The following is an 18,577-nucleotide window of genomic DNA, read 5'->3' on the forward strand; positions in this document are numbered from 1 at the left end:
TTGTGCCAGGGCCTTATTGCCCTCCAAGAGGGAGCAGAACGAGTTGTGATGCTCTGGGGGGGGGGCTTTGGGGCTCCTTGGCCCTGCTCCCAGTAGCCCCCAGTACCAGCAGCTGTCCCAGTCCAGTCAGTCTTCCCAGTATGGGACTGGGAGAGGCAGAGCCCAATTTCTGCCATTGCTGGTTGTGCTGGGCAGGGGAGGAGTGGCCAAATTTCAGGTGGGGAGGGGAGAATTGCTCCCAAAACTCTGCTGCCCTGGTGCTCCACAGTCCCCTCGTCAGCCCCACCCACGGCTGGCAGTGCCCGGCTCGGGCGGGGTGGGGGAACACACGGAGGGTTGGGGAAAGCACCGGGAATCTCCATCAAAGCCAGTCCCTGGAGGTGCTGGGAGGGCTCAGGGAACTGGGGGAGCCATGTCCGGGGGCCCGAGCTGCCAGTGCCGGCCCTGCTGGGGCAGCCTGCGTTTGGGGGCGCCTCTTTTTCCTCCCCACAGCCCCCCTGGGGTGGACTGGGGGGCAGCGACATCGTGCTGGATGCGGAAAGCTCGGGGTGTGCAGAGAGGGGCTGAAGGTGACCCCGCCACCCCGACCCCACTCCCTGCTGCCGGGGGCTGGGGGATGCTCCGGGGGGACGAGGGCTCCGTGTCCATCCCGCGGGGGATCATGTGGCCCAGTTCAGGAGGCTCCCGGGCCCCTCTTTGCTCTTCATCCTCAGTGGCATCAGCGTGGGCGCCTTGTAGTCGTGCTGGGCGGGCGGCTCGAAGGGGTGGGGGGCCAGGCCCGGGGGGGGCAGCCCGTGCAGGGAGTAGAGGCTGTTGATGCCGGGGTGGGGGCCCGGGGAAGCGGGAATGCCCACGAAGCCGTTGCTGGGAGCGGGGGGGTACGGGGACATGCAGGGGGATGGGATGCTCTCGGGGGGCAGCAGCCCCGGGGGGCTCCCAGGGCTCGGCCACAGGTTGTTCTGCAGCTGAAATAACAACAACAACAACAAAAGCCCAAAAATGAGGGTGGGGACATCACGCCCTGCTCAGTGTCCTCCCATTCTGCCTTAGATCCCACTGCCGTCCTTCAGGATTCCTCTTATCCCACCTGTGATCCTTCTCACCCCTGCTGGATTCCCCTCATCCCCCCTCAGCTCCCCCCCACCCACAGGGTGCAAAGGGAGCGATGCCTTTGCTCTGCTTTCTGGCCTTGAGGGGGTTGAGTCCTGGTTGAAATATTCCCCCGGGAGAGTTTGGCTTCAGGGACGTGCGTGAAGCTGAGTTTTTAAATTATTTTTATGCTTTTCGATACTGGGAGGGGGGAAAGGCAGTTTTGCAGAAAAGGGGGGCAGGAAGCACAGATGGATGGGAGAGAGCTAAAGGGGGTCGTCAGGAGGAACACCCCAAAACCTGCCCCAGAGGGCGTGTTCCCATGGGAAATGGAGTGGGACATAAAGCAGCATCTTCTGGCATGTGGCAAAATGCCATCCTCCCTCTTTTCCATCCCGGGCCACACTTTTCCCAAGGGTGGGTAAAACCGTGGGGGAAGGGGCAGGAATGGGTGATGTGGGGGGGAAGGGGCAGGAATGGGTGATGTGGGGGGGAAGGGGCAGGAATGGGTGACGTGGGGCACCCCCGGGTGCGGTGGGACCCCTCCCCTGGGAGCGGGGGCACACAGGGCTGGAGCAGCTCCCGTGCCATCTCTCACCTCCTGGATTTTCCCGTAACGTTCCCGTTTCCGCCACTTGGCCCGGCGGTTCTGGAACCAAACCTGGGGGGTGCAGGAAGGGGCTGAGGTGCGGAGACCCTTCCCCTGCCCACTGCACCTCCTGCCGAGGTCCGCACTCCTCCCAGCAGCAGAAGGGGCCGGGCACGGTGCCCCAGCATTCCCGAGAGCCGGAGCCGAGCAAAGAAAGCTGCTCCGTGCTCAGCTGGAGCTCTCTGGCCTTTCCCAGCACCGGGAATATCTTGTCCCGCACCAAAAATGATCCGTCCCGCTCCCCTTTCCTCTCCCTGGTGCTTCTGGGACTTGTTTATCCCAGATTTTGCTGCAGAATGAGGCTTTTGGGTGCAGATGTCTCTCATCTGCACGACCCCTCTGGGCTGGGGTGGGGACAACTCCAGCAGCACCTCCCGGTGCTTGGCTTGAGGCTCTCATGGCTGCAGGTGGTTTCATCTCAGTCCACCCCAAATGTGGGTTCGGAGGCTCCGGTGGGCTCCTGGGGACACTTCCCCTGCCTGAGCCTTGTCCCCGTTCCTGCTCCTGGGGATGGCAGCTCCCAGCTCCCAGCGGGTGCTCCCTGCTCACTTCCTTACCCTCCACCCTTCATGTCCTCCCTGCTGGGAGCACCCTCCAGCTGCCTCTTCCCACTTGGAGCCTCAAACCGCATGGAGACACCTCTGGAAGCAGCTCCCTGCAAGCGCGATGCCGGCGGAGCCGGGGAGGGACGGTCCCAGGATGTGCCACCCCAGCCCCACCACGCGGAGCTCCCGGGGATTCCTCTCCTGAGCTGGCACGGGAGGAGCTGAGCTGGAATGGTGGCTGGGAATGATGGATGCATGGGGGGGCATCACGATTAGGGCATTCTGAGGGGGCGTGGTTGACACTGACCTCCCAAATTTGGGATCTTTCCACCCACTGGGTGCTAATGCAGAGGGTTCAGAGGCACCCAACACCCACACCACAGCAGAGGGTGCATGGCCTGAGATTTTCCATCTGGCATTTAGCATTTTAATGGGAAAACCAGCTTCTATCTCAGCATCAGCAGACAGGGGAACCCCCCGCTCCTGGCAGCCCCCGGGGTGCCCATGCCCATCCCTCTGTGCCCATACCTGCACCCTGGCCTCGGTCAGGTCCGTGCGCAGTGCCAGCTGCTCCCGGGCGTAGACGTCGGGATAATGTGTCTTCTGGAAAACCTTCTCCAGCTCCTCCAGCTGGAACGTGCTGAAGGTCGTCCTGTTCCTCCTCTTCTTGCTCTTGCTCTTGCTCAGGGGCTCGGGGATCCCGTAGTCCCGGAGGCTGCCCAGGGGTGCTGCCAGTGGGCACCCCAAGTCCTCCGGGGCTTTTGGGGGGACCCTGCAGGCTGCAGGAATCGCCTGGAACCCACCTTTGCAGCCCTTCTCACCTGAGGGGGAGAGGCACAGGACCAGGGGGTGTTAACAGTGCCAAGGAAACCCAGAGCTGTCCGTGCCACAGCCCTGGCATCCCATCCCATCCCATCCCATCCCATCCCATCCCATCCCATCCCATCCCATCCCATCCCATCCCATCCCGTCCCAAGTTCCCTCATCCTGGGGGATGTCAAGGTACTGTCCCAGGAGAAAGGGCTCAGCATGGACACGCAGCAGGGCAGATCCATCCCTGAGAAGGGCAAAATCCACACTCGCTGTGGAAGCTGTGGGCAGGAAAAGCCTCTGGAGGGAGGGGAAAGCCTGGCTGGAGCAGCAGGTGCTCAGGATCCCACTGGGATGCTGGGACTGCGTGGGGATGGGGCAGAGGAGGTGGGCACAGGGGTTTTGTTGCACACAGTTTTGCTCCACTCTTCATCCCTCTCCTCACCCCTCTCCTCCCGCACAGGCTGGTGCCTCAGCCCGGCTCAGAGCCCAGAGCAGAGCCACAGGGCCCAGCAGTGACCCCAACCCACCCCTGCTCTGGGCCGGGTCCAGCCCCCCGTGCCCCAGACAGTTCAGGGGGAGCTCTGTGCCCCTGAGCCAGCACTTCCCTGGAGCTGCAGCTCCCGGGAAAATTCTTGGAAAGGAGTAAAAAAATCCTGCCCTGCTTTTTCTGCTGAAGAAGAGCTCCCTTTCCACACCCTCCTCTGTGACCAGAGCAGGAAATCTGGGGGGTCCCCCCTTCCCTTCGGTGCTGCTGCATTGCTGGGGTGGATGGTGGAATGGGATCAAGGAGGAAAATTACCCTGCCACACATTTTGGGGGCCACCTCTGTACCCCCAGGAGGGTCATTTGTCCCCACATGGGGACACACAGAGCTTGGCAGCTCAAAATGATTCCGGGGGCTGTTGGGACCCCGATGGGCTGAGCCAGGGAAAGGAGAAGTGAGCAGGGAATTAGCAGATGGGGAGGAGTGCCCTGGGGTCCCCCGTCTGCTGAGGGGACACAGAGGTGAGAGGACAACCTAAAGATGCTGGGTTTGCCCTGATCCCACCCCAGTCACCAGCAGAGATTTGGGGTTTCTGCAGGTGGGGACCTCAGAGGGGCAGGATCAGGCCCACGGCCAGGAGGGGAAATGCCTCCTTTGGGATGGATCCTCCTCCCCAGCACATCCCAACAGAGTGGGGAAATGGGGTCCCCATCCCTGTAGACCCCCCCAGGGCTCCCCAGAGCAGCCCCCACCACGGCCTTTTCCGGCCTTTCGGTTTGGATTTTTGGTTGTTTTCTAATTAAGGCAATTTGGGGGCTATGGAGCTGCCAAGCCCAGATCCAGCTGCTTTGAATTAATGAGGAATTGTAATCTGGGGGAGGTTTGGGGGGCCATTGCTCCTTGTCCCTCTCAGTACCGACCTGTCTGATCATGGATAACGGCAAAGGAATGAGGCCAAATTGCTGTTTCCTCCCTGCTTTGGCCTCCAAAGGGCTCAGCCGCTGGGCCGAAGGGTTTTAATGATTCCAAACCAAATCTCACCAAAGAGCAGACCCAAATATAACCAAAATTAAGGGAAAAAAAACGACCAAAATAAAATCCTGCTGCATAAAGCATCGAGTTTGGGTTTTTTCCCCCTTTTTTCAAAGGCAATGCAACGCATTTCCAAGTGACCCATGAGTTTTGGCGTTGGAGACAAATAAATAAATAGCCAGAAAGAAGGAAAAGGCAGGAAGGAGCGGGACAGAGGCACGTAGCTAAATAAACACAGCGGCATCAGGGAAGGAAGATATAGATATTTTTCTCCCACTCCTTCCTAAACTGACACCCCCCGAAAGATTTGGCGGCGCTGGGGAAGGCGGCAGCTGGGAAACAGCTGTACAATTCCTGGCATAATGGGGAGGGGAAGGAACTCAAAAGGATCATTAGGAAAGGGATGGGGGCATGGAAAGGACTCCCAGGAACCGGGGGAAACACCCGTGGACCGGCAGCATCCCCCCGCCGCGGCTGGAGCAGGTAAGCGCCGCAGCGGGGCCCCTCCCGGTGTTCCCTGACGGCTTTTCCCGGCAGTTCTTGGGTTTTTTTCTACCTGTTCCCCGAGGCGGCTTTGCCGGGTCCCACCTGGTTCCCATTGCCCCCGCGGCTTTGCCTTTTGCTTCTTCTGAAGTGGGGGAATAATATTAAAGCGAAAGTGGGAGTCCCGGAGCAGCCCCCGACGGGCCCGGCTGGGAGAGCGCAAAGGAACGGCGGGAGAAGCCCGGGAACGAGCTCGGTCCTGTCCGAGCCTGGAGACGGCTGCGGAGCCCCGGGACACCCGGGCCGAGGGGAACCGGACATGGGTACCGGGGAGACCCGGGGAACGGAGAGCGCCGGAGCCCGGTACCGGGAGCGAGAGCGTTATTGCCCGGAGCGAGGCACCGAGGAGTCCCAGGGAACCGGGAGCGCTGGAGCTCCGCACCGGGCACGGGGGAGCGCTGCCAGCCCGGCAGTCCGGCCTCCCCCAGGTCCCGGAGCCCCGGGCCCGTCCGTGCGGCCGCACCGAGGTTGCTGCCGCCGGCCCGGCCCGGTGAGCTCCGGGAACCGGAGTCGGCGGCCGGGCGCGGCTTTCCAGCCTCCTCCGGGGAGCGCGGCCGTTCTCCATCCCCAGGAACGGGGACTCGCCGTTCCCCTCCCCGGGCCGGTCCCCGCCGTCGCGGCAGCGGGGCCGGCTCTCTCCCGCCGCCTTTTCTCCACCTTCCCCCCTTGTTTCTGGAGAACGGGAACCAGCCCGGAGACCTCGGTCTCTGTCGCGACACAGTCCCAGCTGCCGACACTCGGCAGCACCGGCCCTTCCCGGCTCCGGCTCCCGTCGGGGGACGCCCTGGTGGTCCCCGACGGGGCCATATCGCGACATCGCCGCCTCGGAGAAGCCCGGGAGAGCGTGTCAGCGCAATGACGCTCTTGGGGGGTCAGGGCTGGCGCTCCCGGCGGAACCCGAGGCCGCGGGCGGGGGACAGAGAGGGGGGGGAGAGAATCAGAAGGGGCCGGGAGGGGTCGGCGGCCCCGGCCCCCCCATCCACCCGCCGCTCCCCTGGTACCTGCAGCCCCGGCCGGGTACAGGGGCTTCCCATGCACGGCCACGGCGGGGGGGCCCGGGCTGGCCACCCCCAGGTACCGTGGCTGTGCCCGGAGCGGCGGGCAGCGGCCGGGGCGGGGGCTGAGCGGCGGCGGCCGCCGGTGGGGCCCCGGTGGACCGAGGGCGAAGGCGGTGGGAGGCCGGGGGAGCCCCGGGGGACCCCCGGCCCGGCGAGGCGGGGGGAAGGCCGGGCAGCCCGGTGTCTCCATGGCGCAGGTTGCAGGGGCCGGGGATGGTCCGCGGGAGCGGATTTTGTGCGGGGGACCGGGAGGAGGGGGACGGGGGGGGGGGCGATGGGGAGGGAGGGATCGGCCCGCAGCCCCCCCAGCCCGCACACCCCCACCCGCCCCCCCAACCCCACAGCCAGTCACGTGCGTCCTCCCAGCCACTTCGTTAACCCTCTAATCCCAAATCCTGCCCCGCCGGGGACACTGTCCCGCGTGGGTCAGATCCCTTCAGCCTCAAGGCAGGGGCCGCAGGGGGAGCCGTGCTCCCCCCTCCCTGCGCTCCCAGGGTCTCCCAGCTACAGCAAACGCCCAGGGCTCTCCTTTGATTTCAAACTTCATCCCTCACTGCCGACAGCAGCAAGAAACACCAGGCAGGGGAGAAACTTCCATCTTCCTGACACTCTCTGGGTTTCTTTTCCCCTTCACAAGCTCTACCGAGTCCATTTGTAGCCTTTCCCTCCCCAGAGCCAGGGCTGAGGCCTGGGACAAGTTGGTTCAGGATGATTGTGACCCTGGGACAAGGGATGCAGGGATGATGGTGACCCCAAGACGTGGGACCCAGGATCCCACAGTGTCCCTGGAGCAGGCCCTGCTGTGGCTGGTGGCTCCCAGCACCAAGGGGATCCCACCCTGCTCCCCGAGTGTCCTTGCTGATGCTTCCACCCCCCAGGGTTTGGATCCCCTCATCCCAGCTTGGCTCTGGCTTTGGTATCAGCTCTGATGTGGATCAGAGCTTGGACTTCTTTATTCCCCCCTTTTCTTGCATTTTGCTCCTCTGCTCCCCAGGGCTGGAGGTTTGGCTTGGCTGGGGTAGGATACATCTTTGGGGGTGTTTGTGTGCAAAATGAGGGGAAAGATCTGGAATTCAAAGGCTTAGAGAAGGAACTGAATGAGGGGCCTGGAGAACTAAGTGGAAATTTGGGCTGAGGGGTGAAGTTTTACCCCTCCATTTGCTGTTTTTCAACACTTTGAGTTCATTCTTGGGCACCAGTCCTTGCTCCAGATCTATGAAAAAAAATAACCTGCAGGTGTGGAGGCTGTAGGGAGGGGATGAACTGCATGTGAGCAGCAAAAAGAGGTGGAGAGGAACCCGGCAGATCCCAGACGAGTGATGTTAGATAGCAGAACAAGGGGATAACACCCACAATAAATAACATTATTGCTCTCATTGCTGGTGCTGGGGCAGGACTTTGTTATCCAGGCGCAGTGAAAATCTGGAATCACAAGAAAATCTCATTTCAAAGAGTTTGTGATATAAATGTCACCTCTGTGTCTTGGCAGGGGTTGGGGATTGATCGTTGTTTGGTCATTGGAAAAGCTGTTGTTGCTGCAGGAGTGATGGATTTGTGGTGTAAATCACGGCTGCATTTTCCAGCTCTGCTCAGGGAAACCGTGTTTGTGAGATATGCTGGGTTGTGATCCTGGACTCAAAATCATTCTTTAAGAATCCTGTGAGGGGCTGGCTCTTCACAGAGGGGTCTGAGCATACAATGCCCCCTCTTTAAACATCATTTTAGCCTGATTCAAACCAGTATCAAAACAACTTTTTTTTTTTTTTTTTTTTTTGCCTCTGCTGGCTAAAATTCTAAGTTTTTACAAATTAATGTAATGGCCTTTCAAAGACCTGCAGGAATAAATTAGTTTAAACCCCTTGATCTGCTTTAAAAGAGGATCTGGCTCCCTCCTTGCAGGGTGGGCACCCTTCTATTGCCCACGATGTTCCCTGGGCATTCCGAGCCTTCCCTGATACTTTCCCTGGAGCTGCCAGGATTTTCCCTGTTCGACTGTCACAGCTCACAGGGTGCTGCAAATTATGGCTAAATAGGGACTGAGAGGCCTCTGACTCACAACAGGTCATTTGATATTATTAAACATAACATAACTCCTGGAAAGGCTTATTGGTTTTTAAGGTTGCTCTCCCAGTTTTACTGCTGGCATTTAAAGGAATTGAATGGCAGAGGGATGAGTCCATCCACGTGTGCTGGTTTAGGACAGGCTGGTTTGGGGTGTGTTGCTTTTCCAGGCTCCAGAGATTGCTGGGACCCTCCTGGGCAAGTGGAGAGGTCTTGGGCAAGTGGGATTTGGGGTGTTTGGAGCTGAAGGCAGCGTGAGGTTTGTGAGATTTTGGGGTGTTTGTGTTGGCTCCTGGAGCTGCCGAGGAATTTGGTCCTTCCAGTGGGCAGGGATGAGGACCAGGACCCCTGGGATCTCCTTCTCAACCTGCCACCAAGCCTCTGCCCTGTTCTCTCCTGTGTGTAGAGCCAGAGCAGGGTGCCTCATTCTCCTGGGTTTGGGAGCGTATGTGGTGGGTGCTGTAGGATCAGGGAAAGGCTGAAAAGTGGCTGCCCCTTCCTGGGTGCCAGTGTGGGACTGACTGCACCCTGTGGTGCTCCTGATGCTCGCTGGGGTTCATTTTCCATGGATCAGTTTATTTTTGGGCAAAGAATGATCCCACCGACTTGAAAAGCTTCCAGGAGAAACTTTTCACGTCACAGTGTCCAGCTCCATCTCCGTAAGGGGAAGAGCTGCTGGGTCGACTCTTGGATTGAAATGACCTTTTGTGGCCCAGTTTTAACTGGATCTTCCACCAGGGCCTCACCAGAGAGCCACCAAAAGCAGCAGGAGGACTCTGATGGGATCCTCTATGGGAAAAAGCTGGTTTTGCTTTGTCTCCTGCTTGCTGGGAGGATTTTTCCCTCCCTTTTCGCATCCCATTTGCTTTCCAGTCAGTCTGCAGCCGTCCCTGAGCGCTGCCTCTCCTCCCCTGGGACCGCGGGATGTCGCAGAAGAGCTCTGCAGGGGCCGGGAGGCTTTGCAGGGCTCTGTGCTTTGCAGGAACATCCCTTCACAGCCAAGGCTCCGCAGCGTTACCCAGAGCCTCGGGAATGCCGGCGGGGGATGGAGCAGTGCCTGGTGTGCAGGGAATGCCTTCTCCTTCCCCAAGGTCACATTTCCCCTCCCAGCCTGAGGGTCAGGCAGGGTAGATGGGGACCAGCAGCCGACATCCAGGTCCAGCTTTTCCTCAAGGGCAGTTGGGTTTTATTATTTTTGGCAGCTTGAGAAGAAAGCCCATTCCTGGGAGGCTGTGGAGGAAAAGCTCTGGGCTCCTTTGGAGAGCAGGGAGGCAGCTCAGCTCAGCTCAGCGTGGCTGTGACACAGGAGCTTCAGGGTCGTGGCAGAAGGGCCAGTCTGGGGACAGCTGTCCGAAGGGTGGCCAGGCACTGAAGGCCCCTCCCGCCTGCAGCATTCCCAGCTCTGTTGGGTGTTTTCTGACCGAGCTTGGAGCAGGGCTTGGAGGATGATCTCCAGCTCTGCTGCTCCTTTAAGGGATGGGCATTTGGGGCATGCCCATGGGGTCCTTCCCTTGCCTGAGGAAGATGTGGGATTCAGCCAGGATCCAGCAGATCACACTCCTGCTCTTCTGCTGTTGTTCCAAGGCTGGACTGCTCCAGAACCTTCCCCTGCTCCCCTGAGGGATCCATCCCCTGAGGAATCCATCCCCAGGGGGATCCATCCCCAGGGGGATCCATCCCCTGAGGGATCCATCCCCTGAAGGATCCATCCCCTGAAGGATCCATCCCCAGGGGGATCCATCCCCAGGGGGATCCATCCCCAGGCAGATGCACCCCTCGGGGTTCCAGTGGGATCCTCTCCTTTGTCTGGGCACACCCCTGTCCCTCTCTGTCCCAGGCTCACCCGTCCTGGGCCACTGGAGGGAATCTCTGCCCTTCCTTAGGTTTGCTTTTCCCAAACCCTGCTGTCTCAGCCTCGGTCCCTCTCCACCTCCCAAATATCCCCAGGCCCCTCTGATTCCTCGTGTCCAGCTTCATCCCAAGCCGCCGTTGGGTTTTGTCCAGGAATGTGCACGTTGGTGGCAGGAAAAATTACTGAATTCCCCAGGAAATCATAAAGTAAGTTTAATATATATTTTATATCGAGAGAAATAAAAATCCCTTGCTGGTCACAAGCCTGTTTTGTGTGAGGGAGTGGGAGCTGGGGCTGGAAACCCTTCGGGATCCCAGAGCCGGGCTGGATTTGTTGTTTTCTGAGGCTGCCGATGCAGGGAGCGATCCTGACTCCACAAAAGCCAAAGTACAAACACAAATATCCACCCACGTGCAATCACGATGCCCCTGGGTCACACAGGGCACGTGAATAGGCTTGGAGATGTAATTTAGATATAAATTAGATATTCGTGTTATATTATAAAATTTGTTAATCCAATATATTAATATTAGCTATAAATAGTATATATTTATATTATATATATAATATAAATACTAGAGTATATATATAATAGTAAAGTATACTATATGGTATAGTAGTATGCTATATATATAATATATATAAATAGCATATATTTTGTATAAATCAATGTAGATTGCATATTATTATACATACCACATATATATTATAAATTATTATAAATAATAGTTTATGCTGAATTAATGAAAATATAATTCGTGTAATATTTTAATTTTATATATTTTAAATATTTTTCTAAGCCAGGAAATATTTAAGACCTGGCTGGACCAGGCTTGGAGCAACCTGGGATAATGGAAGGTGTCCCTGCCATGGCAGGGGGTGAAGTGAGATGAGCTTTAAACCACTCCATGATTCTGTAATTCTGCAATTCCAAATTAATACATGCATATTTATATAGAATAATATTGAAATATTAATTCATATTTATAGAAATATACATATTTATAGCTATTCTGATATATTCTTTAAGAAGTTAAACATATGCAAATATAATCACAATTTTGCCCCAAACCAGTGTATTTCCATGTTAGTTTATGTTACCAGCACACGGACAATAAAATCACGGAATTTTGTGTCTGGGTGACAGGAAGATGAGGATGAGCATGTGGAAATCACATGCAAGTAACTGCATGAATCCCTACATTTGTATAAATACATGGTGATTGTGTAGTTTATACGTACAGAGCATGTGGCTGCAGCAAGGGGGGATAACAGAGGGACACTCAGCACTGGAAAGGAGGGAATTTTTCCAGGAAAATAGCGAATTTCATAAAAATTCAATTTTTAGCAATTTTCCTTCGTTGTTTTTTTGTGTTGTTGAAACCTCGGTGTTCCTGGTTTTGTCCCGGTGCTGGCTCCGGAGCAGCATTTGGCGTCGAACCGTGCCGTAAATTAACGACGGCAACAACAATCGAGGAACCGAATCCCGTGAAAACAATCGGCGGGGCCGGGATTCACCCCGGCGGGAACGCCGAGCTCGGCGCTTTCGTTTTCTGCTGCATTTCAAGGGCTTTCCCTTTGATTTTCAAGGACTTTTCCTTTGCATTTCAAGGAGAAAGATTAGGGGGAAATAAAAGAAAAGACAGTAAAAATTAACATTATTTTAGCCCGATTCAAACCGGTATCAAAACAACAAATTTTTTTTTTTTTTGGCCGCTGCTGGATAAAATTCCAAGTTTTTAGAAATGAATGTAGTGGCCTCTCGAGGAGATGCAGGAATAAATCAGTTAAAATCCCTTGGGCTGCTTTAGAAGAGGATCCGGCTCCCTCCTTGCAGTCAGAGAATTCCACCCCTGGGTAATTTGGGCCCATAAACTCAATTTTACTCCGAGAGGCAGAGGGGACTGCGTGGATCCCTTCTCCCATCGTCATCCCAACGCTGTGCTGGATTTTTCCTTTAATAAGGAAAGATTTGTGCTTCATCCCTGTGGGGAATTTCCAGGCTGCTTTGGGAAGTACTTCAGGATGGCAAGTTCAGGCTTGTTTTCCTTCCAGCTGCTCCAAAAATATATATTATATTAAAAAAAAAAGGGTGGAAGTGAAGCCTGGAAACGGCAGCGAGCCGAGCCGGCAGTGGGTGGGATTCAGGAGAGATGCTGGGCTGGAAGTTTATGTTTATTAATGTTTATGCCATTAATCCCAGTAAAAGCTGGGAGTAAAATGGTTCTTTTGACTCCTAAAAACCCGATAGTGCTTGGAAAATCAGGAAAACAGCTAGGGATTAAAGGGAATTTATTCCATCTATGATTGAAGGGAATTTATTGCAAAATTGCTTTGCTGGGAAGTGGTAGGATTTGAACCGTTTCAAGTTTTTAATTTTAGCCTGTTAAGAGTTGTAAGTCTTAAATATTGGCATTAAATTAAGTGGGATCACTTTGGATTTAAGATCTACAGAACCAGGAGCAGGATCTGGCCCCTGGATTAGCACGGCAGCTGGAGAAATGGGTGTAAATCAGGGTAATTTGGGTGTTATTGGATTTATGCTTCCTATGGGATGTACAGCAGCCTGGCTTGGGGGAATTTATTCCCAGGAGTGTGGGGGGAAAATTTATTTCCCAATTCCCTGAGGGGAATAAATTAATTTATTCCCATCCTTAGTGCAGGGCTGAGCCTCTTGCTCTGGGCTCCATTAATCCGAATTTCCATGCGATTACCCTGGGCAGAGTTTGAGTTTTATCTGGAAAATGGCTGGAAAATGGTGGAAATGGGGGGGAAAAAGCAAAAGGGAGGTGATGATTTGGGAGGGCTGGGGGAAATTTAGCTCCTGGCCGTGCAGTGTGAAAGGACTGGAACAACCCTGTGATCTGGGAGGGATGGGGAATAAATCCGAGCCGTTCCCGAAATCAGCTTTGTAGGAGCGAACACGTCCTGCTCTGGCTTCCCCTGCTGGTTTGGGATCCGTGGAGCCGGGGGTTCAGCACCCCCTGATTCCCTCCCACGGGGGAGCAGGACCCTCACCATGCCTGGGGGTACTCCAGGACGATTCCCCCACCCCGAGGGTTTCCCCCGGAGCCGATCCCGTGCTGCGCCGGCGATGCCGAATCGCTCCGGTGAGGGCCCCGATCCCAATCCAGCTGCCTCCAAGGAAAACCCCAATTCCCCCTGAGATTTGCAAGCAGAGCAGGACAAAGCCCTTCCCCTCCCCGGGGGATTGATGGATTTATTCATCCCATTCCCTAATGAGCCACTTCCAGATCCCAGTAAATTATACGCACCGGGACGGATGAAATCTTGCTCCATAAATCAGATCTGAGGCTGCCAAGCTCTGCCTGCATCATTATCCCGGCAAGTTTTGAAGATCCCAGGTATCGCTGCCTCCTTTGCAAATCCCAATAAATCTGGGAGTAATCACTCCTGACAGAGAGGCAGCAAAAGCACCGGAAAACATTTTCTTCCCTTAAAAAATGTAAGTGGAAAATTTATTGCACGGCAAGAAAAAGTTTTCTCTGGAAAGTCCGTAGCAAACAGCAACGTGAGGAACTCCCCGGGGCCAAGCCGGTGGGATGGCATCACCTTGGGATTCCTGGGGTAAATTCGTAGCAGCTCCTAAAAATTAAGGGAGATTTTTTTTCTTGGGGTGAAACAAGAGAAAAGAAATAAAGCCGAGTGCCTCCAAGTGTGTCCCGAAAGGACAGTGGAGCCAGCGCTCTGGAGTCTGCTGCCTTCTGGTTTGTGTTTAGCCTCTGGAAAAAAAATTCCCCCCCTGCACACCTCCTTTTTCCTAGAGGGAAGATTGATTTTATTAACCGGCCAACACCTGAAAGTAATCGGGATTTTTTTGGTGGCTGGTGGCGGGGGAAGGAGCCGTCCCGGGGCTCTGCAGGGGCAGAGCTGCGTTTTCCCACTGCTCGTGCTTCCAGACAGACGTGGAAAGGAGCTCCCAAGGGTTCTCCTTCCCTGCAGGCTGCTTGGTGGGGGGTGCTGGATGTGCCCTTATCCTCCCGCTCCCACCACGGAGCCAACACCAGGGGACAAAACGCCCCTCTTTCCAAAGGGAAACTGAGGCACGTGCCTGTGGCATTGGTGTTAGGGGTTGCAAATACCCACCCCAGTTCTCCCTTTGCTGGTTTGTTGGTGGATTGGGAATGTTTGGATGGCTTTACACCTGGAGGAAACCAGGAAAGGGGAGGTGGACCCCAAGGAACCCCTTCAAGCATCCCAGGGAGTGTTTCCCCCCCTGCCATGTGCTTCCCACTCCTCCCAGCTCTGCAGAGCCTTCTGCTTTCCCCACAGGCACCTCAGCAGGAGCTCTTGTTTTCCCATAACAGGATTGTCTGCATCAGGACTTCAAGGGATCAGGCTGGTGGTGATGTCTGTGCCTGTCAGGATGAATGAGAGGTGACAGCGCCGAGAGCACCACGGGAGCCACGCAAAGACCAGATGGGCTGCCAGGGGCTCTTCCTTCCCACTGCCTGCTTCCATCCGCCCAGACCCCAGCGTGGATCGGCCGGCTCTGCCAACGTGGGTGAGGACCAGGGAAGAGCAGGAAGGAGCAGGGAAAGCGGAGCTTGAAGTGTCCAACAACTCAGAGCACTGGATGGATGGATGAATGGATAGATGGATGGATAGATGATGGATGGATGATGGATGGATGGATGGATGGACGGACAGACGGACGGACGGATGGATGGACGGACGGATGGACGGATGGAGGGATGGATGGATGGATGGATGATGGATGGATGGATGGATGGATGGATGGATGGATGGATGGATGATGGATGGATGGGGGATGGATGGATGGATGGATGGATGATGGATGGATGGACGGATGGATGGGGGATGGATGGATGGATGGATGTATGGATGATGGATGGATGGATGGATGTATGGATGATGGATGGATGATGGATGGATGGATGGATGGATGGATGGATGGATGACGGACGGATGGATGGGGGATGGACAGATGGATGGATGGATGGATGGATGGATGATGGATGGATGGACGGATGGATGGGGGATGGATGGATGGATGGATGTATGGATGATGGATGGATGGATGGATGTATGGATGATGGATGGATGATGGATGGATGGATGGATGGATGGATGGATGGATGACGGACGGATGGATGGGGGATGGACAGATGGATGGATGGATGGATGGATGGACAGATGGATGGATGGATGGATGGATGGATGGATGGATGGGGGATGGATGGACGGATGGATGGGGGATGGATGGATGGATGGACGGATGGATGGATGGATGGGGGATGGATGGATGGACGGATGGATGGATGGATGGACAGATGGATGGATGAATGGATGGATGGGTGGGTGGATGGATGGATGGATAGACGGATGGATGGATGGAGAGAGGAGGATGAAGGCTGTGAACAAGACAGGGTTGGGCAAGAGCCGAGCCCAGAAGCATTTCAGCTTTGCTGGGTTGGAGGATGCTTCTGCTCTGAGTTATTTGCGTTTAAGGCCAAGGTGGTCCCATGGGACACATCGTGTGGACACCTTGTCCCTCAGGACTCATCAGGCTCAGGATGCCTTGGTCCTGCAAAGCAAACCCTGCTTCTGGCCTTCTCGGGGGGGAGCTGTGCCCAGCCAGCTCCGTGTTCCTGCAGAGCCCTGGAGGAGCCCCCAGATCCAGCACGGATCCTCATCCGTGTCGATGGATGACCCAAACCAAACCCAGCAGTGCTGGGAGGGACATTGGGCAGGTCTGGAGAGCTGAGTGGCCACTCCTGGGGACAACTCGGTAACTGCAGTGGCCAAATCCACATTGGGCCATGGTGTGACCACTGTGTGCCACCATCCCCATGGGTCTGTGGGGACGCCTTCCCCCCCATGGCCTGGCTGTAGGGACACAGTCAGAATTCCTGACTCCTGGGTTTCTCCACAGCTTCTGCCATCGGTGCCTCATCTCCGGATCCCGGTGCCCCTGTGCTCTGTCCCTGGAGTGACCTCTCTGACCTGACCCAAAGGTCTCCTTCGCTTCCTTCGTGCTCGGCCAAGGCTGATAAGGGGAACCAGAAACAGCTTTGACCTTTCAACCACAAATCCCCCTGTGAGGAGCCCAAGCTGTTCTGCATCTCAAAGGCTCCTTGATAGGAAACAAAACCCCTGTGCTGCTGAACTTTGAAGGAATTTCACCCCCAAAAAACTGTAAGCACCCAAAAAAGGCCCCCCCGCAGAGCATGGGGCGGGTTTAACCCTGCTGAGGAGCGGGGCCAGCACGTGTGATGTGTAGGAGGTGCCGTGGGCTGATCAGTTGTCTGGAGTGTTGGTCTGGTGCTTCCTTCCCTTTTCTTTCCCACCTCTCCTTCCCTCCAGGCTGCTGTGCACAACCCTGGACACCGACTGATGGGGTACAAAGGTTTTTGGGACACTTGGCACCTCCTTTGCTCTTCCCTGAGAGTGAGAGACCTCGATGATGCTGAGGCCTTTACCTCTGCCAGCCCCAGGACTGGGGACAGGCACACCCCTTGGTGTCCCTGTCCAAGACATGGGGGTGGAGCTGAAACATTGGGGGTAGGTGTCAGAAAATTAACTTAGAGTAGAAATTAATTTTTGGATTTAGATGAAGTGTGCAGCTTTCGTTTAGTCTGTAACTTGCTGTGCTCGCAAAGGTCGGCAGAGGTGGACAAAAGAATTCAAGGTCATCTTTAATGTCCCTTCTAACCCAAACTACTCTGTGATTCTGTAATTTCAGTGGATACACGACCTGCCTGTGGAAGCCAAGCTCCATCCTCACTCTCTTTCCCATCCCAAAGCGACACAGCCCAGCTCCAGGGCATTCCCTGCTCCCTGCTCACGCTCTCCGGGTCACGCTGTGATAGGGAGGTGATGGCTGGAGGTGTTGGAGCTCCTTAATTGCTTTGAGCAATTAATTGGCAGAAACACAACAGCAGGGGTTGTGGTGGCTCGGCAAAGGGATTGTGCTCTGCTCCGAGGGGATCGGGCAGCGTTCCCATGTCCCAGTGGATGTTTGGCCGCTGGTAAGTGGATTAAGGCTCTGGGGACCACATGCCCCTCACTTGGTGTGGGCGTGGGCTGTGTCTGAGCCCCTGGGGCAGAGGAGAACTGTGTGCCCTGAAGCTTTCCCCAAACACATCCCACTTGGTTTCCATGCCTTGGTCTTTTCCAGGTGTTTATCAAGAACAACTCCACGGGGCTGTCGCAGGTGATGGAAAGCTGGGATCCCACAGGATCGGGCCCTAAACACCAGCAGGTTCCCTAGATTGCCTCAGTTACTAACTCTGTGTTTTCCCTGCTGTTGCTTAACCCCATTAATGGGATCTGAGCTGGTTCAAAGCTTCCGGAGCAGCAGGGGGCAAAGCTCAGAGCAATAAGTGGAGGCGACCTCTGCCAAATTGGAGCAAGACTTGCCTTCCTCCTGCTGCCCCAACAGCCCACAGCATTTTCCCATTAAACCCCGGTGCCCAGAGTTATTGGGGGAGAAGAAAGGGCCAGGACCAGCCCTTCCTGCATGGAACCAGGGTGAAAACCTTGGATCTAGGGGGGAGGACTCGGCAGACAACCCCAAGCGTGGGAGAGGATGCTCCTGGAGGGATCACTCAGAGAACCCCAATCCCAGGATGTGAAGCCTGTTGGAAAGTCATCAGCTCAGGTAATCTGGGGGAAAATGAGTGCTTTAGAGAGGTGGGTCTGGGAAAAAAATTACACTGTGGTCTGGGCACCACATTCCTCATGGGAAGTGGGCAGAATGGGCCATTCTGGGTGGAAAGCGTTGATTCGTGATTTTCTTTTTTGTTGCTGCTCCTTCTGATCATCTTCAGTTGGGGGTTCCCCACCCCAGCTCGGCTGTGCAGTACCCAAAAGCTGGAGGGAGGAGCTGGACCCACGTGGGGCAGGGAGCTGGGGATGGAACCCCTGGTGCTGGGCACTTGGGAGGGGCACAGGACCCTGGGTTTGGGCTCCTGGAGGATCCTGTGGGGTGGGGGGGAGCTCTGTAAGAGGTGTTTTCATTGGGACAGAGGTTCTCAGAGCACAGACACAAAATTTTAGCCTTTAGGGAGCAGCGTATTTGGGTCTGACGCTGCTAATTTGGGTAACAGATTGCAGCACGTCTACTCCCAGGCTGATGGAATTACTCCATGAGCAGGATCTGACCCGCACCACCAACCCTCCTTCAGCATCTCTGCCTTGCCCCCCATCCTCCCCTGCTCCTGGGGTTTTCTCCTGGCCCTCTTTTAGGGGGACATTGCTTGGGGAAGAGGAAACAGAGTTCCCTCCCTGCTCCCGGGGCCACGTGTGACTGCTGGGATGGGGTTTAATGGGTCCCAGGCGCGGCTCCCGCTGCCCCTTCCCTTCAGCTCGTGCGGGGAACTAAATCCAATAACCTTGCCCCGGGCATGAGCTCAGCGAGGCTTTCCCAGCGCTGCCCCCCCTTCCGCAGGAGCAGTCACGGCTGTT

The 18,577-nt window shown here is 55.8% G+C and overlaps 1 protein-coding gene across 1 annotated transcript; it reads right to left on the reverse strand.

The window, feature by feature from the left end:
* Window positions 1–659: 659 nt before the first annotated feature.
* ALX3 (ALX homeobox 3) lies at window positions 660–6,403 on the reverse strand. The gene is made up of 4 exons (XM_053998044.1): window positions 6,157–6,403; window positions 2,812–3,104; window positions 1,688–1,750; window positions 660–965 (listed from the first exon to the last, which is right to left on the reverse strand). The coding sequence occupies exons 1-4, from the start codon at window positions 6,401–6,403 to the stop codon at window positions 660–662; spliced, it is 909 nt and encodes a 302-aa protein (XP_053854019.1).
* Between the last annotated feature and the right edge of the window lie 12,174 nt (window positions 6,404–18,577).

Source organism: Vidua macroura, chromosome 24, assembly GCF_024509145.1.
Source record: "Vidua macroura isolate BioBank_ID:100142 chromosome 24, ASM2450914v1, whole genome shotgun sequence".
In the NCBI taxonomy this organism is placed as follows: domain Eukaryota; kingdom Metazoa; phylum Chordata; class Aves; order Passeriformes; family Viduidae; genus Vidua; species Vidua macroura.